General features: G+C 45.3%; 2 protein-coding genes across 3 annotated transcripts in view; both read left to right on the forward strand.

The window, feature by feature from the left end:
- LOC310670821 (C-type lectin domain family 2 member D-like) overlaps positions 1-26683 on the forward strand; it is a 107827-nt gene that overhangs the window by 74294 nt on the left and 6850 nt on the right. The window contains exon 1 of one of the 2 annotated variants that reach the window (XM_083426599.1): positions 24043-24269. The exons of the other annotated variant lie outside the window; for it this stretch is intronic. The gene's annotated coding sequence lies outside the window, so the exon portion shown is untranslated. Of the gene's footprint in view, positions 1-24042; positions 24270-26683 lie in introns of those variants that run through there. 2 annotated transcript variants of the gene reach the window in all.
- LOC310672848 (C-type lectin domain family 2 member B-like) lies at positions 14749-18507 on the forward strand (the record flags this gene model as incomplete). The annotated part of the gene is made up of 5 exons (XM_083430505.1): positions 14749-14764; positions 15125-15334; positions 15789-15982; positions 16414-16517; positions 18240-18507. 5 exons carry the CDS (start codon positions 14749-14751, stop codon positions 18385-18387), a joined length of 672 nt encoding a protein of 223 aa, XP_083286631.1. The 3' UTR covers positions 18388-18507.

Raw genomic sequence — 26683 nt, forward strand, 5'->3', positions numbered from 1 at the left:
GGATCTCGTCAGCTTGCTCCAGCCCCTTAAAGGTATACACATTGGGTGAAACAATGATGAACCTTTACATTTAAAGAAACAGTTCAACAATGGTCAGCACAGCCAGCCATTATTTGGGTGGGCACACACTCCTTCCAGCTGTCTGAAGGCCTGCCACCCTGAAACCAACGCTTCACCTCACCTCATGGGCAATCCAGCCTTGAGAGTCAGACGACCTCCATCTAAACTGAGAAGATACCAAGTGCTCTAGTTTAAGATGATCCACCTGACCTGCACATTTACTGGGGGAGGGCACACAAATCCCCTTCGCTGTCTCCCTCTCCCCTCACTCTGAATATTATTTCCATTTCCCCCCGGAATTTAGATCAAGGAACTGTGCACTACACACGCCATGTGGTTTTAAAATCAAGGGTTTTGGGGTTTGTTTGTTTTTTTTTTTGGAAAACGAAGACAGACATCTAAGAACTTACCAAACACGATCAGCGCAATCACGGCCGATCCCAGAATGACACAGGTTGCCCCTAATATCCCCAGCGAGATTTTGTACCGAGCGATTAGCCTAGAATTGCCTGCAAGAATTCAATGTGGAGTGAGGAAACTTAACCACAGTTCTGACCCTTGGCAGCTGTTATTATTTTTTTTTGCAGCACACATATTCAAACAGCACTAAGATTGCCCTGTCTCATATTTTTGGCATGAGTATCCTGCAAACAACCGTATGTCCTGAATTAGAAACAACCACTATTTTCAGGACATGCCTTATTGGCTCTCTGCAGGGGCTCCCACACACGAGGGTTTTGCAGTGTCTGACTGGCACTGATGGAGGAGACTTAAGAACGTACCAAAAAACCCTGATGCATCAGACCAAAGGCCCAGTTAGCCCAGCACCCTGTTCTCACAGGGGCGAAGCGGATGCTTATACACAGTTTGCAAGCAGGATATGAGCACAATGCCACTCTCCCCACTTGTAGAACAGAAAAATCTTTATTTGCATCAGCCACTAGGTAAAGGTAAAGGGACCCCTGACCATTAGGTCCAGTCGTGACCGACTCTGGGGTTACGGCGCTCATCTCGCTTTATTGGCCGAAGAAGCCGGTGTCCAGCTTCGGGGTCATGTGGCCAGCATGACTGAGCCTCTTCTGGCGAACCAGAGCAGGGCACGGAAATGCTGTTTACCTTCCCGCCAGAGCGGTACCTATTTATCTACTTGCACTTTTATGTGCTTTCAAACTGCTAGGTGGGCAGGAGCAGGGACCGAGCAACGGGGATTCGAACCGCCAACCTTCTGATTGGCAAGTCCTAGGCTCTGTGGTTTAACCCACAGTGCCACCCATATCCCGCATCAGCCACTAGCCATAGCAATAAAAGAAAATAAAATGTACTGAAGATAGAGGTAAAAACTTAACTATAGAAAATACATTTTGTGGGTTTACATCAATAATCAAATAATAGATCTTATTCTAATTGCCTCTGCTAAAAACCTTGCAGTTTTGCTGTCACCTGATCATCTTGATATGCTAAAAGAAAGGACACGGTAGCAACCCAGCATGGACAATAATAGAGGGGTAATGACCTCACTCCTCAAATCTTTATAAAGAGTGCAAATCAGAAGCACATGAGCCACTGATTCAATACTGCCACCTCCACAGGGGCATAACCGTTTTTCCAGTGGATTTTTTTTTAATCAACCCTCAAGTATAGCTGAAGGCAGCATATTCTATCTTGCAAAAGTGAAAGTGTGTCTGTATTTTAGAATGGTTAAATTTTGCAAAGAGGGTGCCAAAGTGTCGAAATGACTAGGTGGAGAATAATCATACCATGGACAAAATTTCCTTATTGCGGCCAGATTATTCTGTCGCTTGATATCATATAAGCGCTGTCTATTTAAATGATTTGCTTTACTGAAGCCCAGTGTTAGTAACTGTTGTGGTGATAAACCAGAAAAGTGAAGCTTTGGGTTGAAAATTTTAGTCCAAGCGCTCTCATGCCAATCTTGCGATACTAGGGGTGGTAGACCAGTGGGGTTTAAATTTCGGCGAAGCCAATAATTAAATGCCCTACGTCAAATCTGTAATTCAACAGAGTGAGGGTTAGTCTCTAAGCACAATGAAGCATTTGGAACACAGGATGGAGGAGAATAAAAAATTGCCTTGGGAACTTAGATTGAACTGCTTCTGTATATCCAGGGTGAGTGCCTGTCCAAGTCTGAGCCCCATATAATAACTGTGCTGGGGGCTTAGCTTTAGCCACCTTTTGTAAGGAAAAAGCATGTCAGAATTTTGGCACTTTGGGACACTGTTTCCTTTGCATATTTCTGATGTGCTCCTCATGACCCTGTTGACTGAAGAACAAGGCTGAGGTATTTAAAGACTTTAATCTGTTCAATTAACTGATTTTCCATATACCATCTATGGGCCCTATGGTTTCTTGAAAACACCATGACTTTAGTTTTCTTGTAATTCACAGCCAAATGTTCCCTTTGGCAGTACCCTGAGAATGCCCGCATCAATCTATTTAGGCCCATTTTTGTTTGTGATAGAAGTACCACATCATCTGTTTATAATAATAAAGAGTTGGCTTTGTGGCCAGTTTAGGGGCATGATACTCTGGAGATGTTAAACACTGGAAAATATCATTTGTATATCGATTAAACAATGCGGGAGCTATGATACAACCTTGCTCAACTCCCTTTGTGGCTGGTACGGATCCTGTGAGCTGCCCATTTGTACAGCAATGCACTTTCAGCACAGTGTTTTTTATACAGACATTTAATCAAGAACAATAATCTTTTATCTATACTTGAAGAGTTCAACTTATCCCACAGTCTTACTTGAGAGATTGAATCAAATGCAGCTTTCAGATCAAGGAAAGCTGCGTATAGCACACCACCTGGTTTCTTAACATACTTATCTATAAAATGGACTAGTACAAAGCAATTATCTATAGTGAATCTGCCTTGTTTAAATCCTGCTTCCTCTTTGGCAGGAATAGCTTCATCAATTATCCAATCAACTAGCTTATTGTAAAGGTGCTTTGCATATAATTTGCTAATTACAGGTAGCAAACCAATTGGTTTGCCAGATCAGATGTTAGGCGCTTTTTGAATAAAGGGATGACTACCGCTGTGGCCCAAAATTCAAGGAATAACTTGGATGAATTGATAAATTAGAATATTACTGCCAGCAGGCCGGCCCACCAGTTGACGTTCGATTTCAATAGTTCTGGGGGCAAATAGTCTATGCCTGATGCTTTATTATTTTTTAACTGTGAAATAAGGTTCTTGGCCTCAGTTATAGATAATAGATACTTGTAATCTCCAGTAACTGGTATCCAGAGGTAGACCACAGCAGCAATTATTATTATTATTATTATTATTATTATTTATTATATAAACAAATTTATAGAATGCATCACAGCATAAAGTCATCAAAGCAGTGTTCATGATAAGAATAAAGCCAAACAAAAAACACAAGCTCTAAAAACAATAAAACTTGCAATGCAACACAATTTCAACAGATACAAAATTAATCTGATGCCACTTGTGTTGTAAATTTTCACACGAATATAAATAATTTAAAAGATTAGCACAACATAGTCATACAAAGTATGAAATAAAATGAACCTTGTGCCAAACTGCCCCACCCCGCTCTCTGCATTTACAGCTAAGCAGCTTACAAAGTATAAAACTCACTTACTCAGAGTGGTATTCGACTAGATGTTACTCTGAGTAGACCCACTGAAATTAATGCACATGACCAAGGCTATCCTCCTAAGCCTACTTTCACCAGGGAAGTAAGCTCTATTGAACTCAGCAGAACTTACTCCTCAGTAGACATGGTTAGGTTTGCGCTGCATAAATTTCAACAAATCTATGTTGAGTAAAAACTTAGTTGAATACAACCAACAAGCTATGAACTAGCAGTGATATACCAAAAAGTTGCTCAAACCTAATTCAGAGAGGGTTGTGTGCCCCAGAAAGGGCACTGCTTAATAATAATAATATAAAAGTGCAAACAAATATTTTTTCTATAAAAAAACCATACCTTGTGTCCTCTTAGCTTCTGCCCAGCGTGCAGAGTTTTTATTACTTGGCTGAGGACTTAACGCCATGTAGCCATCTTCATCTTCCATGGCCCCAAATGGTTAAATCTCAAGAGACTTATAGAAAAGGATGAGCTTGAGTAGATGCTGGCTAGATCTCTTGAATGTGGGGCTCAGGGTTGCAAAGGAAATGCAAGCACCCTTTCCGGCATCTCAACTGTGGAACCACAGGTAAGGTCTTAACAAGTGACCATAATAGATAGTAATCTAACACGGTATGTAGCAGGCAAGGTCCTTGCCCCAGTCTAGCACTTTTTTTGGGTACCTGATCTCAAATGCATATGCAGGCTGCCAACATAGCAGTATTCAAAAGCACACTGACTCCGATTGACAGCATTGCTAGAAGCCACTGAGAGCCTTATCCTTCATGAATTCATCTAGTCTTCTTTTTAAGCCATCAATGTTGGTGGCCATATATATGTTTCTTGCTCTTCCACCTAGGAGCTCAAGGTTGTCTATTTTCCTCCCCTCTCCTCCTGCCTTTTATATTTGCACATTGCAACAGCCTGCAAGGCAGGCTAGACTAAGCTAATGGATGTACATTGCACAGCACAGCAGGGATGCAGGGAGCCTAATCCACATAGTGTGTTCCAGGCCCAGAAAATCCTGTTGCAGTTTCCATCCAGCACCTCCTAACTAGAAACTGGTAATTAGAGAAAGCTACCTCTTGTTAGCAACTCTGAATGGCTTGCTAAAGCGATCAACAAGCCTCCTGTTCTAGCGTTTTGCCAGAGGACAGCTTGACTTCACATCCTGCAGTATAATTTATATATATTTTTGATAATAATTTTTATTAGTTTTCAATTACAGTCCAGAATAATAGCCTCATTATAACAACACCAATTGATAATACAATGATTAATACCAATAGTTCAAATGCCAAATTATGCTAGAACTGATAGATTGATTATTTGCATTATTTGTGCATTCCAAAATCCTATTAGTTTCCATTACATTCCGGTCATAATAATAATCCCTTATACAAACCACTTCAATATGAATAACTTTTATTCGTGTTGACACATTAAACGATTTATAAAAGTACAAGTGAGGAACTCAAACTATACCCTTGTTCTTCCTGTGTGTGGCAATTATTCTGTCCGTGGTATTTCTTCCTGTCCTTGTAAGATGTGCAGTACAATTTATATCACTCAATGAACAAAAAACAAAACCCAGGATCTCACATCCAGTACATAGGTAAAACTGCAACTGACCTACACACACATTATAGAAACTGCTTTTTTTTTTTTTTTACCCTGCAAACATGGAGGAAAACACTTTAATTCTGAGAAACAGGTTGCCAGACTTATCTATAATTGCTATAGTGATGCAAATAGATCCAACAATGCTAGCAAAAGGGGGGGGGATTGTGGATATAAACATGCAGAGCACATGAACACTACGCCGGAGGAACATCGCCCGGCTGTGAGGCGTGAAGGCCTCTCCCCACAAGGCCCTTTCCACCTGGCCTAGGGGGTGAGGCCCACACTCACCAGCCCTACTGAAGAGGCTCCTGTGTGTCAATGTAATAAATGTATGGTTTTTAGTGATTAACTGTATCCATTGGGGAAGGGGGAGGGCCTATGGTAGGGGACACATTGTGCCGCTTCTGGAGTAGTTTGTCCACCTTTGGTCCCCACCCTGCACTCAGCTCTCATCTGTGGCTCCTAGAAGCTGCCAGCATGCGACAGCAGACACCCCTGGGAACGGCTTCGTCTTCTCCTTTGGTGATCACTTGTAGCTAAGTAAGATTGTTTTCCATAAACACGGTTTTAACAATAAGTCTGTAAGTAACTGTGGAGGCCAGTTCTGGACCCACATGCCTTTCTACAGTGGGGGCATTGGTTCCCGGGCAGGAGTTGATCACGGTGTGGATTTGCCAAGTGTGCCTTCCTCCTAGCATGTTTCTCCTTTGCGTCCTGAGTTCGAGTGTCTTCAAAGCACATGACACCTTTGGTAAAGGCTGTTCTCCAACGGGAGCGCTCGCAGGCCAGTGTTTCCCAGTTGTCAGTGTTTATACTACTTTTTTTTTTTAGATTTGCCTTGAGACAGCCTTTACACCTCTTTTGTTGGCCACCAGCATTACACTTTCCATTTTTAAGTTCGGAATAGAGTAGTTGCTTTGGAAGACGATAATCAGACATCTGCACAACATGACCAGTCCAAAGAAGCTGATGTTGAAGAATCATTGCTTTGACACTGGTGGCCTTTGCTTCTTCCAGTACACTGATATTAGTTCGCCTGTCTTCCCAAGTGATATATAAAATTTTTCAGAGACACCGTTGAATAGTTGGCTAAACCAGGTGAGGGGAGCTGACGGGTCTCAAACCCTTGGTGAGTTGGAGACTTCCCGTGCATGCAAAGAGAGGCTGCAGCAGATTGAGCAGACGAGACAAAGAGGGGGTCCAACCATCACTGAGGCGGTTACCGTATGCGCTACTACCACTTTCTCTAAAAACAATTAAAAAAAACTCAAAGCAAGAAACCTGCTTTATGGAACCTTTTTTTCAAAAAGGGTGGAAATGGCAGGACAGCCCTCCAAATACCTCTCGAGGAACCCTAACCTAGATCCTTTAGACGTTTCAGGGGGAATTCCCTCTGCACTCAGTGGGACTTACTTCCCAGCGGAAGTTCCTCTAAGCCTTAGTCATTGAAGACAGCAGGCTGGGTTTTCCTATGTTCATTCATAAGATTACTAGCAGTTCTAGAGTGTCTGCTTGCTTGCTGTGCGTAGCCGAGGACCCAAGAAGAAGAAGAAGAAGAAGAAGAAGAAGAAGAAGAAGAAGAAGAAGAAGAAGAAGAAATTTATTATTTACACCCCGCCCATCTTGCTGAGTTTCCCCAGCCACTCTGGGTGGCTTCCAATCAAGTGTTAAAAACAATGCAACATTAAATATTAAAAACTTCCCTAAAGAGGGCTGCCTTCAGATGTCTTTTAAAGATAGGATAGCTGCTTATTTCCTTCACATCTGGTGGGAGGGCGTTCCACAGGGCGGGCTCCACTACCAAGAAGGCCCTCTGTCTGGTTCCCTGTAACCTCACTTCTCACAGTGAGGAAACTGCCAGAAGGCCCTCAGTGCTGAATCTCAGTGTCCGGGCTAAACAATGGGCGTGGAGACGCTCCTTCAGGTATACATTGCGCGATAGCAATGGACACCACATGTGAAACAAAGTTAAGTGTTTACAGTTTCCTGTGTTCCCAGTCAAGTTAAGCACTTTGTTTTGTCAGGACCCCAATCCACTGAGGTTGGGTTTGCGATTGTTCTTGGAATGACTACCTGTAGGCTGCCAGGATGCCAGGATGCCAGCAGATTATCACTCAGGCAATGGGGACCCTGCAAGGATTATGGCTGCCCCCTACCCATATCCCAAGCTCCTCCTCTGCTAGCCATTTCCCCTCTGAGTAAAACAGCATTGGAATGGTGTAAATCCATCACTGGGGTGATTTTATATGCATTGATTGAGCCATACATAGGTACATTTATCAGTGAATTGATAGATTGATAGATTTGGTAATCTGCAGCGGAGGCTCTTTGTCTTTGCCTCGTAGTGTGGCGAGGCAAGGTTGGGGGGGGTCTCTCACCCCTCTTCCAATTTCCCGGTTACAGTAGCTTCCTGTTTTGACAGTGAGAAACCCAGAGTTCTCAGCTTGGACTTCCAGTGACAGAAAAAATTGGGCAGTGACTGAATTTCTGTCCGCTGTGCAGCTGGCACATGTAGTGTGTTTGCACTATAAACTCTTAGTCATAAAACCATTTGTATTTAGACATGCCTAAACCAACATGCAGAATGTCCAGATCTGTTTTAATCTTGTTCCCCCCGCCCCTGTAGAGGCTAATTATTTTGGAATGTTTTTATATGCTAATTGTGTGTGTGTTTGTGTGGAAAACACCAAGAGGTTTTATTACACTTGAGCAAGATGTACATTTTATTACTTTGTGAAAGAAAGAAAGAAAGAAAGAAAGAAAGAAAGAAAGAAAGAAAGAAAGAAAACAAAATACCAAGGGAAACGTATGGAATATGCAGAACTGGCAAAATTAACAGATAAATTACATGAAAAGGATAACAAAGACTTTAAAAAGAGAATGGGAACCAATTACAACATATAGAGGTATGAAGAAGCAACATAAAAAATTGGACTTCCTGGCAGTGTTTGAATAAACAAACACATTTGTATAAAACAAAAAGTAAGATTATATGTATTGGGAAATTTTGGGGAAACAAAAGGCAGAGTGAGTAATATGGAAATAAAACAAAATGGGAATAGGAGGGAAGTCCAGGGGAGGATGGGGGGGAGGGATATGGAAAATTGTTAGAGAAATACAGTGGTACCCTCGGGTTACATACATTTCAGGTTACCTATGCTTCAGGTTACAGACTCCACTAACCCAGAAATAGTACCTCGGGTTAAGAACTTATGCTTCAGGATAAGAACAGAATTTGTGCTCCAACGGCGCGGCAGTAGCAGGAGGCCCCATTAGCTAAGGTGGTGCTTCAGGTTAAGAACAGTTTCAGGTTAAGAACGGACCTCTGAAACGAATTAAGTACTTAACCCGAGGTACCACTGTATTATTAGAGGATGTATACATAGAAAAACCAATAGAAATATGAAAGAAAGAAAGAAAGAAAGAAAGAAAGAAAGAAAGAAAGAAAAGCAAACCCATGAATGCTACAAAGCTGTGAGCTGTGCAATCCTAGCCACACCTTGTTGTTGTCGTCGTTTAGTCATTTAGCTGTGTCCAACTCTTCGTGACCCCATGGAGCAGAGCACGCATGCTCTGAATAACAACTGAGTAGGTGTGCCAGTAGCCACACCTATGCAGTTGAGATTCCAAGGTAAATGTATTCATGACTGCAGGTTAAAGTTTGAGCTGAGTACTGATAAGGGCTTGTTTCTAATGATGCATGAGCGGCTGTGGGAAGCTGCTTCTTCAACAGGTGACACCGATCACTTTAAGCAGCGGCTGCTAGCTTGATCTACTTTCGAAGGGTCTCCGCTTTGCAGCCAAGGGGTTTTCATTGGGGCAGGAAATAAGAGGAAAGAGGAAAGGGGCCCAACCTGCAAAACTTGCAGTGCACAGGGGGAGAAGGAGGAGCCGCATACTCTTCGTGGAGAGGTAAGGATTTCTGCCTTGTCCTGGAGGAAAAACTCTCTAGGAACAGATTCTAGACTGGAAGCACATCAGGTGGGTGGGAGACATTGTAATCGTAGAATCGTGGGGTTGGAAGGGACCTCGAGGGTCATCTAGTCCAGCCCCTGCAATGCAGGAATCTCATTTAAAGCATCCAGGACAGGTGGCCATCCAGCCTCTGCTTCAATGAAGAAGATATTTGATGAATATCAAGTGCTTGCTTCTGGAGTGTGGATCTTGGCTGGCTGTGTGGGGTGTGGAATAAAGGAGTTCTGGAAAGGCGGGAAAATGCTGTGCTGAATTTAGGCGGGGGGGGGGCTCCTCTCACTTGGGGAGGAGGCTTTGTGTAGCCTCTGTCTGTCAGGGACTGGGCAGAGGAGGAATGGGGGGGACCGTCACCCCAGCCTGACCCTTCCAGAGAAGAAGAAGACAGCTTAGATTTACAACAGGGGTTTGAGGGAGGTCACATCTCAGAGGCAGATGAGGGGGAAAGCTGGGAAATAATGGGAGAGGAGGAGGGGGGAGAACCAGGGGGGCCACAGCTGATGGACACACTGTCTTTAGAAAGCATTCCAGACCCCCCCCCCCTTTCAAAACATAGCAGGCCTTGGAAGTTGGAGGGCAAAGAGCTCAAAGGCTGAGGGCACTTCTCAGCGCCCATAAGGATGACGAATGAGGAAATGGGAGAGACGGATGGGGTGCAGTTTCACTCGAAGCAGCGCATTATTCCGAGAGGCTGTATTCCCAAGCCTCTCTCTGTGAATACTGAATAAAAGTTGATGGTAAGAACTTTTCCATATATTATCTGTTCCTGGCAACTTGCCATGGGGTTGGTTCCTCGGCCGCCTGATACTATCATACAAACCTAGACAATTGTTTTTACTCTATTAAGATTGGGGGGGGGGGACTTGTGTACATGTGTGTGTACAGAGGCTGCCCCAGCACATGGCAAGAATCCATGACCGGCATTGCCATGTAAACTCACCGGGAGAACCAGATCTGTTAGGGACTGAAGAGTCTGTGAATAATTCTGTGGAAGTATTTAGGTGTCTTTCGGCACCTAATTAAATTACGCTCCTCTGCTGAACAAGGATGTTCGCGTTTATCAATAATGTTGCGTGTGTGAATAGGCACGGTTAATGTAATTCTCACTGTTTGCGCTTCACAATGTTTCATTTCTTCCTGACCGTGCTGCTTACAGTCTTCCTCTCCTCTCTTGTACACTTGCACATAAAAGCAACTTGGTATAACGGCTTCATGCATCTGATGAAGGGCACTGTATTCCATCAAAGGTTACAGCAACAGACACCTATTAGTCGCTCTGTCTAAGCAGATGGTTTTCTTGCTTTCCCTATCCAGTTTTGCAAAGAAGCAGCAAGTGAGACTTGATATTGGAAGAAAAAAATGGGGCCAGGGGCTTTTGGGAAGTGATCTGTATCTGAAGGTGTGAAAACATGGCTGTGGATGTTACTGTGTTTTCCAAGGCTTCCTTTAGCAGGAATAAAGGTAAAGGTAAAGGTACCCCTGCCCGTACGGGCCAGTCTTGACAGACTCTAGGGTTGTGCGCCCATCTCACTCAAGAGGCTGGGGGCCAGCACTGTCTGGAGACACTTCCGGGTCATGTGGCCAGCGTGACATCGCTGCTCTGGCAAGCCAGAGCCGCACACGGAAACACCGTTTACCTTCCCGCTAGTAAGCGGTCCCTATTTATCTACTTGCACCCGGAGGTGCTTTCGAACTGCTAGGTTGGCAGGCGCTGGGACCAAACAACGGGAGCGCACCCTGCCGCGGGGATTTGAACCGCCGACCTTTCGATCGGCAAGCCCTAGGCGCTGAAGCTTTTACCCACAGCGCCACCCGCGTCCACCCGCAAGAATATCTGCCCCCTAATGCTCAGAACTCGCTCCCAGAACATTTCTATTAACACCCACTACCTCCAACCCCCCTCATCTGTGAAGCTTTTCCCAACTTGAACCCATAGTCTTCATCTCTTCCCGAGTTTTGTAACTTGACTTTAGTCAAGTGGAAGAAAAGCTTTTCTCTTTCCACTTTCTTTGTGTCATGCATAATTTTATAAACTTCCGTCTTCTTTGGACTCGGCTACAATCAGTCAACAAACAGAGCTTTGTATGCATTCTAAACGTGCAAACACCAGGTGGAGTTGGAGGGCGAAAAAAGTTGGCACCCCCTTCCTCCCTCACTGGCCCCTCCCATCAATAAAGCCCATTAATAAAACAGTGATAGCTCCTACCTGGTGGAATGCTCTGTCCCATGAGACTTTGGCCTTTAATTTGAATTCAGCCTGATCTTTTATTTCGCTTCTCTTCCCTCCCCCTCACCTTTTATGAAGATCACCCGCTCTGAGACCCCACAGCTACTGTATTTTTAAGACACACTTTTTCCCTCCTAAAAAGTAAGGGGAAATGTCTGTGCGTCTTATAGAGCGAATGTGCAGTCCCTGGAGCCAAATCGCTGTTGCCCTGCGCTCCTGGGCTGCTCTTTGGGGGTGGGGGGAGGAGCCACACTGCTCTGCCAGCAGCCTCTGCTTTCCCCTGAAGCCCCGACAAGGTTTGCAAGCAGAGGGAAGGCTGGTCTATAGCTGTGGGCATCTCATTTTTTATTTTATTTTTCTTTGGATTTCCAGGCTCCTGTTCAAAACTGAAAATAAAATAAAATAAACCTCTGATGCGCTCCTACTGGTGCCTGACTGGGCTGCTCCTTCCTTTGGCTCCTCCCTGCCTGCCTTTTCCTCTGTGGCAATCCTTTCGCTTTGCCAATTGTGTGCCCTGCTTTCCCTGGCCTAACTGTTCTTTTCCTGAGTGCAGCCACCCTCAGAAAGCAAACTTTAATTTTAATTTTATTCTTTGTACAGTGGTGCCCCGCAAGACGAATGCCTCGCAAGATGGAAAACCCACTAGACGAAAGGGTTTTCCGTTTTGGAGGTGCTTCGCAGGACGAATTTCTCTATGGGCTTGCTTCGCAAGACGAAAATGTCTTGCGATTCCTGCGGGGTTTTTTCCGCTCCCCACCCCCTTTTTCTAAGGCACTAAGCTGCTAATAGCCTTTTAGCAGCTAATCCGCTAATCCCTTAAGCCTTTAATAGCCGCTAATAGCCGCTAATAGCCGCTAAACCGCTAATAGCGCTAATCCGCTAATGGGCTTGCTTCACAAGACGAAAAAACCGCTAGACGAAGAAACTCACGGAACGGATTCTTTTCGTCTTGCGAGGCACCACTGTACCCCGCACAAAATCTCCCAACATTCAGCTTTGTTGGATACCCACTGATTCTAGTGTCCTAACAAGAGTGGGAGAAAAGCTTTTCTCTTTCCACTTTCTTTGTGTCATGCATAATTTTATAAACTTCTATAGATGTATAGCTTATTTACAAAGGTAAAAATTACAGTAGCTGCCCTGCTGCCCTTTGCTTCTAGCTCTGTGGAATGTGACACAGAAGGAAATTTGAGGGGGGAAAGATTCCCCACCTCTCTTCTTTCCCATGGCTACTGAGCATGCTGTCCTCTTCACTTAAATAGTTGTACTTCTGCAAACCTAAATTTTTGATACCTCCCTCTTGTTTCTCATAAAGGCGTCTGGTGCTTCTGCAAGCAAAGGTTGTTTTGCCTGTAAATAAGGTTTTCTATTATCTTTCTGAAGGATGAAGGATCTGCTGGAAGGGGAGCCAAAAATGGTGGAACATGCCAATACCTTCGAGAAACCTGTAAACGGAGCAGAACAAGTTTTGTTTTTACCTCAACAGAACGGAGCTAGTTACAATTTTGGACATTTGGAAATGAGAAAAAAATCTGGTAAGCAAGTTAATTCTGATGCATGAAAAGTATTAAGATGGAGACTGGAGACAGATTGTAGTTGGTTGGTTTTTTTTTTTAAGAGCGAGCTCTTCAGAATCTCTGTTTGCAGAATGTGCAATCATGTCATTCCGTTTTGTAAGCAGGTTTTGGTAGTTTGCAAAATCCTGCCCAGCCTATGCAGCCATAGGTGACGATATTCACGACAGTGTGGCTGGAAATGAACGTGGGCCATTTTCAAATGAAAAAAATAACTTGCATGGAGTCTTTGTTACCAAATGAAGCAAAGTGGGTATTAATGAAAAATCACCTTTGGCTGTTGTGATGGTGATGGTGATGTTTAATAATAATAATAATAATAATAACCCTCCCATCTGACTGGGTTTCCCCAACAGTTTTGGCAGCTCCCAACAGAATATTAAAAACATGATACCAGGTGCTTACAGGAACAGGAACATAGAACTAGAACATCGCAGGAAGGAGTGCACACCTTGTAAGGAGGCTTGAGGTCCTACACCTCTCAGGAGGATTTGGGCATCCTAGAACTGCCTATGATCTGCTTGCATTGCTCATGCCTATGGAGGGAGAAGGATGCAGAAACCCAGAACTGCCCACTCCCTAAGCCTTGAACACCCATCTGCTCTTTGCTTTTGGCAGGCCCAGTTTCAGCGCCACCTGGCCTTGTTGTTATTATTACCCCGCCCATCTGGCTGGGTTCCCCCAGCCATTCTGGGCGGCTTTTAACAGAATATTAAAAACACAATAAAACATCAAACATTGAAAACTTCCCTAAACAGGGCTGCCTTCAGATGTCTTCTAAAAGTCAGATAGTTGTATATTTCCTTGATGTCTGATGGGAGGGCGTTCCACAGGGCAGGCGCCACTACCGAGAAGGCCCTCTGCCTGGTTCCCTGTAACTTTTTAAAAGGCTCTCTGAATACTGTCATTCTGGGAGTTGTTGTTGTTTCTTCACTTCAGAAAAGCTAATGAAATGCAAAGATGCAAATGAGTGGGCAGGTGCTTGTATTAACTCCTGGAAATGGGGTTGCAAAAATAAAAATAAAAATAAAAATGGGCATCTGGAGTGACAGAAAGAGTGTCATGAAACAGAGAAAGCCCATAACCTGTTGTATATATTGCTACTCCTCAGCTATTGAGGCCCATCCTCATCCTCACCTATGGCTACTTAGGCTGGGCAGGATTTTGCAAACTATGAAAACCTACCAAAATACACAGCCTGATCTTTAAAAGTATACGTTTTCTCCCTCTTCACCACCCTTGGTTTATTTTCATCAATTACAAGGGGGGCAGGGAGTAATGCATATGTTAGATGTCTGCTCTGGGACCAGTTGAATTCTTCAGCTATAGATAAAAGATTGCTCTTTCTGATCAAATGTCTTATCTTGGTAGGTGTCTATCCCTTGGTAGGTGTCTATCTAGCTATTCCTAGTAGCGATCAGTTCTTGCCCCCAAAGGATGACCCCCAAAATCGCCTGCCCAGTTTAACAGCTGTGTGGTTGAGCTGGATGGGGCCATCTGTGAGGTGAGGCCTCCATGCCTTGCTGCGGGGATTGGGGGGGGGCTGTCACTCATATCTCAGTAAGAATCTGACTGTCTGGGGGTCAAAAGGCTGCTGGCTAATGTGTTCCAACCCCAAATTAAGAAAAAGAATTTTGAGAATAATTTAGATAAAGGCACAGAAATAGGTATGGTATGGGATGCAAGTAAAGCATATTATATACGAGGTTATTTTATACAACACAACTCTTTACTTAAAAGAGAGAGACAGGAGAAACACAGAAAAGATTCTGTGTAAATTTAAACAAAAAGAAAAAGAGCTGGAACAATCGCCAACAAATACAAATATTACCTGGCGAATTAAGATGCTGCAGAGACCATTAGCTATGGAAACAAAATTGAAATATACCAACCCCAAACTCCTGAATGTCAAGAAGAAATAGATATTGCAATTATAACAACAAAGTTCTGGTATTAGCAACCCAGTTCTCCCTGCTGGTTTTAGTTGTGAGTGTGAATGTGTGTGTTGTGATGTGGCTACATGTGAAACACCCCTTATAGGTGAGATTTGTATTATTATTATTTCTTCCCTAGCAATGGTAAATCAAGACCATTATTTGTGTGTGCTAATTTCCTTTCAGGGGGTCACCCTAATTATTGCTGTAAAAGAATCACGCCTAAGCGTATCATCTTAATTGCATCCATCTTCATCATCGTCGAAATTATCCTCATTCTCCTCTTCCTCATCACCATCATTGCTCTTCCTGTCCAGAGAGGTGAGTTTTCTGCCTCTTTTCTTAGTGCTTTCTTCCAGGTCTGTCCCAGTCATGACCTCTGTCTGCCATCAGCACTTTGGCTTCTAATGGCCAGTTCACACTTAGCAGCAGCAGTTAGGAAAACAGCTGCCTTTGGCTGAATCCATATTATCCATGCTCTTGCAAAGGCTCTCTGGGACTTTGGAGGGGATCTTTCCCAGCTCTACCTGAAGTTGCCAGAGATTGAACCCGAGACCATCAACATGCAAAGCAGATGCTCTTCCACTGAGCAACAAAGCTCCCCCAAGTTGTGTTACTCCTCTACTGGTCCTTCCCTTTCCTCTCTCCAAGATGCATCTGAATCCAGGGGCCACAAGAGCTGCTTATTGATTCCTTCTTTGCCCTCCCTCCAAGCCAGAGCTTGAAATGTTATGTGCAGATCCCAGTTCAGAGCAGAACTTTCTCTCTCTTGCAGGGGGGAAATCCAACCAGACTTGCCCTGATGTGAATTACTCTGCTGCTTTGAGAGCAGCGTGCCCAGCTGGCTGGATTGTCTATGGAGGGAAGTGTTATTTTTTCTCAGAAGAAGAAAGAAACTGGACTTCTGCCCAGAGCTTTTGCAGCTCCCAGGGCTCTTCTCTGGCTAAGATTCAGAGTGAGCTGGAAAAGGTGAGACCAACAAATGTATAAATGTTGGTGAGAATTATCTCCTGCACAACAATAAGGATGAGCTATCCTTATGGAAATATAAAGAGAATCTGTGAGGTAAATTGACTTTGTCATAACTTAATGCAAACAAATTATCCATCCTGGAGCCGTTATGATCAAGTATAATAGGAATTGTAGATCAATTTCCCAACAAGTTCCCCATCCGTGCCATATAGGCTTCCTTCAGCCACTTTCTTATCCTCCTTGAACCTCCTTCGTCCCTTTTCAGCAAAGCTTTCCTTCTACTATCTAAGCCACACTTTCTTTGCATCTCCAGTCTCACTGCCCAGGTCTGTGTCAGAAGTTCGTTCTCCTCCCACAATTGGCATTATTTGAGGTGGAAGACTCATTTGGAGGCATTGCTCTAAGCTGTTTGTGTGTTTTCAACCAAGGTGTTCATGCTCCGGTTCAAGGGCGAAGCTGACCATTGGATTGGCCTCCGGAAGGACTTCAATGATACCTGGATATGGGCAGATGGATCAGAATACAGTAACACGTGAGTCCTTGTTCTTCTCCAAATTGGGACTAAGCAGGAGCCATGCTGGGTACAGTGAGTTGAGCCCAAACCTGAATCTGTAACCAACAATCACTCCAGAATGTGACCTTCAAGGAATCAGAATTGCACCCAAAGCATAAACCTCTCAGTAACCTTCCTGATATGTTGGGGTTTCTCACCTCTGACCAGACACACAGAAACCATCCACACTGCTGACAAGCTTCAGCTAAGCCTCTTGAGCTACCTCTGGTGTGGAGAAAGTCCTTGTCCTCCCACTCTCATAAGACTTAAGGTCAATCAATTAAGCTGAACGGTAGGCGATTCAGGATGCAGTAATGTGTTTCTTCACACATTACATATTATGGAATCGACTCCCACAAGACGAACAGCTTTAGCAGGGAATTAGACAGACTCATAGAGAACAAGGCTGATGAAGGGACCTGATAATGAGACATATGCTGTCTCCAAGAACTGAGGCAGCGTAGCTTTGAGTACAAGTTGCTTCTCCAACCTATCATTGGAGAAGGTTCTAGTAAAAAACGCACCATATTTTTCGCTCTATAAGACGCACCGGACCATAAGACTCACCTAGTTTTTGGAAGAGGAAAACAAGAAAAAAAATATTCTGAATCCCAGAAGCCAGGACAGCCAGCGGGATCACAGCAATCCCGCTGGCTGTCCTGACTTCTTGCTTGGCTGTGCGCAGGCTTTCCCAGGCAAGGGGAGCCTTCATCCCCTGCCCAGGCGAGGCTGCGCACAGGTAAGGCTCCCCCAAGAGCCGTGCTCCCTTTAAAGAGCGAGCGGAGTGTGTGTGCAGCTCTAGGGGTTTTTCCCCAAGGATGGAGAAGGGCAGCCCTTCTCCCTCCTCAGGGAAAAGCCCCGAAGAGCTGCACACACACTCCACGCGGCTCTTTAAAGGGAGTGCTGAGCAGATCCTCCTGCCTGCATTCGCTCCATAAGACGCACACACATTTCCCCTTACTTTTTAGGAGGGGAAGAGTGCATCTTATAGAGCAAAAAATATGCTAAGTATTTTATTGCTTTTTCAGTAAACAGTGAAGAGAATGGAAACAATACAAAATATCAAGTACAGGTCATCTGTCATACAACCAAAATACAAAACCACACAGGGTGAAGCTTATCCATGGATCAGATCTCTCCATAATGTTAAAGGTGGTTTCTTTAGGGAGGCAGATTTATGAGTATAATCAAGAAACATAAGCCACATACTCTCACACTTTCTTAATCTGCTATCTAACAATCCTACTATGCTGTGCCAATCTCCAGTAGCGCTGTCTCCCAGACTGGCAAGCCAGTCATGTAACACAGGCCCCAAATCAATGGATTCCAGAAAGGAGATTCCGACCAAAACTCAGGAAGAACCTTCTGGCAGTAAGAGCTGTCCGTCAGTGAAACAGGCTCCCTTGGGAGGTGGTGGGCTATCCTTTATCGGAGGTTTTTAAATAGAGGTTGGATGGCCACCTGCCAAGGGTTCTTTAGCTGTGATGAACACAATGGGGTTTTCTTCTGAGTAGACATGTGTAGAGGATTGCACCATAAGTCTCAGAGCTACAGAGTTATGAAATACTGATGATCTGGAACTAAGTTCCCATTTCTAATGGATCTGATTCTTGGCTACATAGTTCATGACACTGTCCCACCCATGCAAAACAGAGCAACCAACCTGGCTTGCCCATCTCACCTTTCCTCCTTGTGTTGCAGGTTGGTGGTGAAAGGAAGTGAAAACTGTGCCTATCTAAGCAAGGAGTTTGCCATTGCCTCCCGTTGCCACATACCGATAAAGTGGATCTGCAGTCACCCTGATGAGTATATGAGGAATAAAAACTCTACAGCAGGAAAAATCAGATGACAAGAGAAATTATGATCAATCCCAGGGATGTAAGAAATCAGCAATTTCCATTCTGGCCCATTTGAATCACAATCAGCACTATTTCCACTCTGCTGCAGTTTGATTTCCTTCTAATGCTACAATATTCATCTCACTGCCTACTATTTAACATCGTTTGTGCCACTAGTGTCATCATGTTGCTGGCATCTGTATTCTGCCAGAAATTGTGTCCTTAATATGGAATGCATGCCTCATCCATGGCTGCCGGCTTCTGTGATGGGCTCACAGGGCTCCCTCGTCCCTTGCCAGCCCTTGGCACTTCAAGTAGACCCCAATCCACACCAGCCAGACAATGGGTCCTGAAGAGGCCACCTGTGGACGTTTCGTGAAGGTCCAACCCAGAGCTGGATTAACCTGCAGGCCCTGCCCTGCTTCTCTCCACCTGGCTTGGGGCCTGACAGGCTCCATAAAGGAGTGCTGCTGGGCAGAGAGGGCTCCATTTTTGTTTTCGTTTAAAATTTTATTTTTTATCTATGTCATCTTAAATTGTGATTGATATTAATGCTGTATTCTTAGTTTTAGATTTTCTGATTTAGGTGGAAATGTTTTTCCATTTGATTGTGTACATTTTCGAGTGTTTTATTTATTGTTTATGACTTTTGTCATGGCGGTAATTATGCGCCATATGTTCCGGCGTACAAGATGACTTTTTATCCATGGAAAATTACCCCAAAAGTCGGGGTCATCTTGTACGCCGGGTATACACAGAGCCACCTGCTGGGAAGGAGGAGAGGGAGCCGGTGAGCAAAGGCGCCCCTTCTACCATCGCTCCGCCTCCCTCCCCACAGAAGGGGACGCAGACCCGCCTCTTCTGTCCCGTTGGCCGCTGCTCTCTCCTCACCATGGAAAGTCCTTCCAAGTGTGGCGCTTGTCCACCCACCCACCCGCCTGCTGCTGCCGTGGCAAGGTGGTGCGCGGCTTCCCCACAAGTGAGGGTGGCGGAGGCCAAGGCAGCTACTCACGGCCTTTTCATGGAGGGAGGAAGGGAGCCGGGAGGGAGGGAGGGAGTTCCGCCCACCAAACACCTTGCCTCAGGCTGCTGCTGCTGCTGCGACAGCAGAGGCAGTGGAGGGGTGCGCGCTTTGCCCCGGCAGCAAAAGTTGGGGGGGCATCTTATACGGCCAGTCGACTAATACACCGGATTCTACGGTAGATGTTCTCATGTTGTAAGCTGCCTTGAGCATTGTTTTAAATGTGAAAAGGCCACATACAAATAAAATGATGATGATGATTAACCTCAAGCAAACGAAGCATGTACTTAGGGCATGGGGGGAAGGGAGGAGCACAACAGAAATTTTCCATTGGAAGGTGGAAGGTGTTTAAAGCATACTTGCAAAACCATATCAAAAAAACAGAACTCCTATTAGAATAAACAAGTTTCGTTTCAAATACTGAAATGCTAAATAAGATGGATAACAAGGTGTAATAGAAAAAGAAGTATGAAATTAGGTTAAAGGTGTGTGAAAGAAAGTAATAGAAGTGGAAAGAAATCACAATTGAGTAGATTGGAAGTCTAACACAAAGGTGGGGTGAGGGGTGGTGGGTGGTGATGGGAAAAGGAATTATCTGTGGGATTGAGTGTAGGTATGTTTGAACATTTTTAAGGATTGTATGAAATGTATGTTTGTATGCTTGTATATTTGCAATATATGTGTATTGATGCTGAATTATTTTAACAATAAAAACTTTTCAAAAAAATTATATATTTTTTTAAAAAAAGAAATTTTCCACTGCCAGAAGCAGATGTATTACATAAGATTAGTTTGGGAGAATCTGATCAAAGACACTGCAATTAGAAAAAAGGAGGAGAAAAAAGATCAAATATAAAAAAAGTGGAAGTATGCAAAAATCATCATGGTTTTCCATCTAGCTGTAAGCTTTGTTTCATTTTGAAAAATAAAAAATAATTTTATATTTTGAGTTGGATATATATGGGGGACACCCCAATCTTTAAAGTGCTTAGGGCCTCTAAAGGTGTTAATCCGGCCCAACCTATGGGAAAAGAAGAATGGGGAAGTCTCAGTCACATGCTTGATGTAGGGGAGGAGTCCAGCTGCTGTAACTCAGGCAAAATGAAGGGTGGAAGAGAAAGAAAGGGTGTAAGAAGCCTCAGAGAGATGGAAGAGGTGCCCAGGGGAGATGCAGGGAACAGGCTGTGTACCTAAGAAGGCTTCTCCACAGAGATAGGGGGATCTTGGTTCTTGCTAGGCTCCCCCTGAAGCCCCACTGTGCATAGCCAGAAAGGGAATGCCACCAGGCTCACATCCAGTACATAGGTAAAACTGCAACTGACCTACACACACATATTTTTTTACCTTGCAAACATGGAGGAAAACACTTTAATTCTGAGAAACAGCTTGCCGGACTTATCTACAATTGCTATAGTGATGCAAATAGATCCAACAATGTTAGCAAAGGGGGTGAGATTTGTAGATATAAACATGGAGAGCACATGAACACTATGCCGGAGGAACATCGCCCGGCTGTGAGGCGTGAAGGCCTCTCCCCACAAGGCCCTTTCCACCTGGCCTAGGGGGTGAGGCCCACACTCACCAGTCCTACTGAAGAGGCTCCTGTGTGTCAATGTAATAAATGTATGGTTTTTAGTGATTAACTGTATCCATTGGGGGAGGGGGAGGACCTATGGTAGGGGACACATTGTGCCGCTTCTGGAGTAGTTTGTCCACCTTTGGTCCCCACCCTGCACTCAGCTCTCATATGTGGCTCCTAGAAGCTGCCAGCATGCGACAGCAGACACCCCTGGGAACGGCTTTGTCTTCTTCTTTGGCGATCACTCGTAGCCGAGTAAGATTGTCTTCCATAAACACGGTTCTAGCAATGAGTCCGTAAGTGACTGTGGAGGCCAATTCTGGATCCACACGTCCTTCCACAGTGGAGACATTGGTTCCCGGGCGGGAGTTGATCACAGTGTGGATTTGCCAAGTGTGCCTTCCTCCTAGCACGTTTCTCCTTTGCGTCCTGAGTTTGAGTGTCTTCAAAGCCCATGACACCTTTGGTAAAGGCTGTTCTCCAACTGGAGTGCTCGCAGGCCAGTGTTTCCCAATTCTCAGTGTTTATCCTCCTTTTTTTTAAGATTTGCCTTGAGACAGTCTTTAAACCTCTTTTGTTCACTACCAGCATTACGCTTTCCATTTTTAAGTTGGGAATAGCGTAGTTGCTTTGGAAGACAATAATCAGGCATCCGCACAACATGACCAGTCCAACAAAGCTGGTGTTAACGAATCATTGTTTCGACACTGGTGATCTTTGCTTCTTCCAGGACACTGATATTAGTTCGCCTGTCTTCCCAAGTGATGTGTAAATTTTTTCAGAGATACCGTTGAATGGCTGACTAAACCAAGTGAGGGGAGCTGACGGGTCTCAAACCCCTGGTGAGTTGGGGACTTCCTGTGCATGCAAAGACAGGCTGCAGCAGATTGAGCAGACGAGACAAAGAGTAGGTCCAACCATCACTGAGGCGGTTACCGTATGCGCTACTACCACTTTCTCTAAAAATAATAAAATAAAATTTCAAAGCAAGAAACCTGCCTTATGGAACCTTTTTTTCAAAAAGGGTGGAAGTGGCAGGACAGCCCTCCAAATGAGAGGAGAGAATTAAGTTTAGACTTGTCTGAAAGATCGGCGAGCCTCTTCAGCAAAGGATCAGTGGTGTCTCTACAAATCTCAGCATAAAAATGACATCTAAAAAATATATGTTCGAGGCTTCCTATTTCCCCTAACGGGCAGGTGCAAAGTCTCTGTGCGTACAGGACCCTTCTATAGCAGCCTTCCAGAACCAGTGAGGGCAAGGCCGAGCTTCTAGCAAGAGTGAAAGCCCTTTCTGGATGTGAGGAAACAGAGATATGCTGCGGGAGCAAACATATCTCCAGTTTTCTGTGATTTTATAATTGGCGACCCTTGTACAGTCCTGTTGTCTCTCTGTGTCCATGATTCTTTGCCTAACCATGGATCTAGCTTGGCCCAGGCCCATAGTTATGAGGGTTTGGGGAGCAAGGCCCAGTTACTGAAGAGTGTTTAAGACTGCTGTGTGCCAACCAGAGTGAAACTGGTCGCTCAGAATCACTGGGGCTATTCCTTGGGGGAGCAGTTTCAGAGTTAACCACTAGACTAATATGAGCTTTGTTATGTACTGAGTTGAATAGGATCCAAACTGCAGCAGTCTGATTGGTCCTAGAACAATAGTACAGCAGCGCACTCAAGCAGCCCACATACGACAGCTGCCTCGACGAGAAGGAGGGAACTGCGCAAGCTGTGGAGAAAGTCACGAGACTGGGGGTCCCAAACTCAGGCCGGCCCCATTCACCCTCCGGGACTTCCAGAAATGTAAGGTCCCCACAGTGGGGGTGGGGACCTTCAGGGTACAATACCGAGGGCGGGCGCGGCAACTGGACTTGCTTGTGGTCAAGGGCCCCTACATTAGTTTACTGGGATTGGCATGGTTTGGACCACTGGGGCTAGCCGTCACCGGGGTGAACCACACTAGCTTACAAGTGGACATGGATGCCATATGCAAGGAATTTCCAGCGATTTTCAATGGGAAATTGGGACAGTATACAGGCCCCCCCCCCATTGCTCTACAGCTTGACCCCGCAGTACGACCAATCAGGCTCAAGGCCCGCCGGGTCCTGTTCGCCCTGAAACCCCGTATAGACGAGGAATTGGACCGGCTCGTGGAGCAAGGAGTGCTGGAGCCGGTGCCTAATGCCCCCTGGGAAACCCCAATCGTCACACCCGTCAATCCTAATGGTTCGGTCCGCATCTGCGCTGACTACAAATGTACCATAAACAAGGCTCTCACGGCCCATGCATACCTAGTGCCAGTGGTCAGCCATGTCCTTGCCACCCTGGCTGGGTCGAAATTTTTTGGCAAGCTGGACTTGGCCCAGGCATATCAACAGCTGCCAGTAGATGAGGCCACAGCAGAGACACAGATGATTGTGACGCACAGAGGAGCGTTCAGGGTAAAGCGGCTGCAATTCGGTGTCAGCGTGGCACCAGGCATATTCCAGAATCTAATGGACTCTCTCCTTAAAGGAATTCCTGGCGTCACCATTGTTAGAGAAATACAGTGGTACCCTCGGGTTACATACATTTCAGGTTACCTATGCTTCAGGTTACATACTCCGCTAACCTAGAAATAGTACCTCGGGTTAAGAACTTTGCTTCAGGATGAGAACAGAATTCGTGCTCCAGTGGCGCGGCAGTAGCAGGAAGCCCCATTTGCTAAGGTGGTGCTTCAGGTTAAGAACAGTTTCAGGTTAAGAACGGAGCTCTGGAATGATTTAAGTACTTAACCCAAGGTGCCACTGTATTGTTAGAGGATGTATACATGGAAAAACCAATAAAAATATGAAAGAAAGAAAGAAAGAAAGAAAGAAAGAAAGAAAGAAAGAAAGAAAGAAAAGCAAACCCATGCCTGCTACAAAGCTATGAGCAGTGCAATCCTAGCCACACCTTGTTGTTGTTTATTCGTTTAGTCGTGTCCGACCGTGTAGGTACCTTGCATGCTCTGAATAAACTGAGTAGGTGCGCCAGTAGAAGAACTCAGTTGTGATTCACAGGTATCACATGTTGAGCTGAGTACTGATAAGAGCTTGTTTCTAATGATGCAAGAGCGGCTGTGGGGAGCTGCTTCTTCAACAGGTGACACCGAGCACTTTAAGCAGCGGCTGCTAGCTTGATCTACTTTCGAAGGGTCTCCGCTGTGCAGCCAAGGGGTTTTCGTTGTGACAGGAAATAAGAGGAAAGAGGAAAGGGGCCCAACCTGCAAAACTTGCAGTGCACAGGGGGAGGAGGAGGAGCCGCATACTCTTCGTGGAGAGGTAAGGATTTCTGCCTTGTCCTGGAGGGAAAAATCTCTAGCAACAGACTGGAAGCACATTGGGTGGGTGGGAGACATTGTAATCGTAGAATCGTGGGGTTGGAAGGGACCCCGAGGGTCATCTAGTCCAGCCCCTGCAATGCAGGAATCTCATTTAAAGCATCAAGGACACATGGCCATCCAACCTCTGCTTCAATGAAGAAGATATTTGATGAATATCAAGTGCTTGCTTCTGGAGTGTGGATCTTGTCTGGCTGTGTGGGGTGAGGAATAAAGGAGTTCTGGAAAGGCGGGAAAATGCTCCTGCTGAATTCAGGCGGGGGGGCTCCCCTCACTTGGGGAGGAGGATTTTGTGTAGCCTCTGTCTGTCAGGGACTGGGCAGAGGAGGAATGGGGGAGACCGTCACCCCAGCCTGACCCTTCCAGAGAAGAAGAAGACAGCTTAGATTTACAACAGGGGTTTGAGGGAGGTCACATCTCAGAGGCAGATGAGGGGGAAAGCTGGGAAATAATGGGAGAGGAGGAGGAGGGGGGAGAACCAGGGGGGTCACAGCTGATGGACACACTGTCTTTAGAAAGCATTCCAGACCCCCCCCCCCTTTCAAAACATAGCAGGCCTTGGAAGTTGGAGGGCAAAGAGCTCAAAGGCTGAGGGCACTTCTCAGCGCCCATAAGGATGACGAATGAGGAAATGGGAGAGACGGATGGGGTGCAGTTTCACTTGAAGCAGCGCATTATTCCGAGAGGCTGTATTCCCAAGCCTCTCTCTGTGAATACTGAATAAAAGCTGATGGTAAGAACTTTTCCATATATTATCCGTTCCTGGCAACTTGCCATGGGGGTTGGTTCCTCTGCCGCCTGATACTATCATACAAACCTAGACAATTGTTTTTACTCTATTAAGATTGGGGGGGGGACTTGTGTACATGTGTGTGTACAGAGGCTGCCCCAGCACATGGCAAGAATCCATGACCGGCATTGCCATGTAAACTCACCGGGAGAACCAGATCTGTTAGGGACTGAAGAGTCTGTGAATAATTCTGTGGAAGTATTTAGGTGTCCTTCGGTACCTAATTAAATTACGCTCCTCTGCTGAACAAGGATGTTCGCGTTTATCAATAATGTTGCGTGTGTGAATAGGCACTGTTAATGTAATTCTCACTGCTTGCACTTCACAATGTTTCATTTCTTCCTGGCCATGCTGCTTACAGTCTTCCTCTCCTCTCTCTCGTGCGCATGAGCATAAAAGCAACGTGGTATAACGGCTTCATGCATCCGATGAAGGGCACTGTATCCCATCAAAGGTTACAGCAACAGACACCTGTTAGTCGCTCTGTCTAAGCAGATGGTTTTCTTGCTTTCCCTATCCAGTTTTGCAAAGAAGCAGCAAGTGAGACTTGAAACTGGAAGAAAAATGGGGCCAGGGGCTTTTGGGAAGTGGTCTGTATCTGAGGGTATGAAAACCCGGCTGGGGATGTCACTGTCTTTTCCAAGGCTTCCTTTAGCAGGAATATCTGCCGCCAAATGCTCAGAACTCCCTCCCAGAACATTTCTATTAACACCCACTACCTCCAACCCCCCTCATCCGTGAAGCTTTTCCCAACTTGAACCCATAGTCTTCATCTCTTCCCGAGTTTTGTAACTTGACTTTAGTCAAGTGGGAGAAAAGCTTTTCTCTTTCCACTTTCTTTGTGTCATGCATAATTTTATAAACTTCCATCTTCTTTGGACTCGGCTACAATCAGTCCACAAACAGAGCTTTGTATGCATTATAAACGTGGAAACACCAGGTGGAGTTGGAGGGCGAAAAAAGTTGGCACCCCCTTGCTCCCTCACTGGCCCCTCCCATCAATAAAGCCCATTAATAAAACAGTGATAGCTCCTACCTGGTGGAATGCTCTGTCCCATGAGACTTTGGCCTTTAATTTGAATTCAGCCTGATCTTTTAGTTCCCTTCTCTTCCCTCCCCCTCACCTTTTATGAAGATCACCCGCTCTGAGACCCCACAGCTACTGTATTTTTAACACACACTTTTTCCCTCCTAAAAAGTAAGGGGAAATGTCTGTGCGTCTTATAGAGCGAATGTGCAGTCCCTGGAGCCAAATCGCTGTTGCCCTGCGCTCCTGGGCTGCTCTTTGGGGGTGGGGGGAGGAGCCACACTGCTCTGCCGGCAGCCTCTGCTTTCCCCTGAAGCCCCGACAAGGTTTGCAAGCAGAGGGAAGGCTGGTCTATAGCTGTGGGCATCTCATTTTTTATTTTATTTTTCTTTGGATTTCCAGGCTCCTGTTCAAAACTGAAAATGAAATAAAATAAACCTCCGATGCGCTCCTACTGGTGCCTGACTGGGCTGCTCCTTCCTTTGGCTCCTCCCTGCCTCCCTTCTCCTCTGTGGCAATCCTTTCGCTTTGCCAATTG

Source organism: Podarcis tiliguerta (genome assembly GCF_965153285.1).
Source record: "Podarcis tiliguerta genome assembly, chromosome: 2".
Lineage (NCBI taxonomy): Eukaryota > Metazoa > Chordata > Lepidosauria > Squamata > Lacertidae > Podarcis > Podarcis tiliguerta.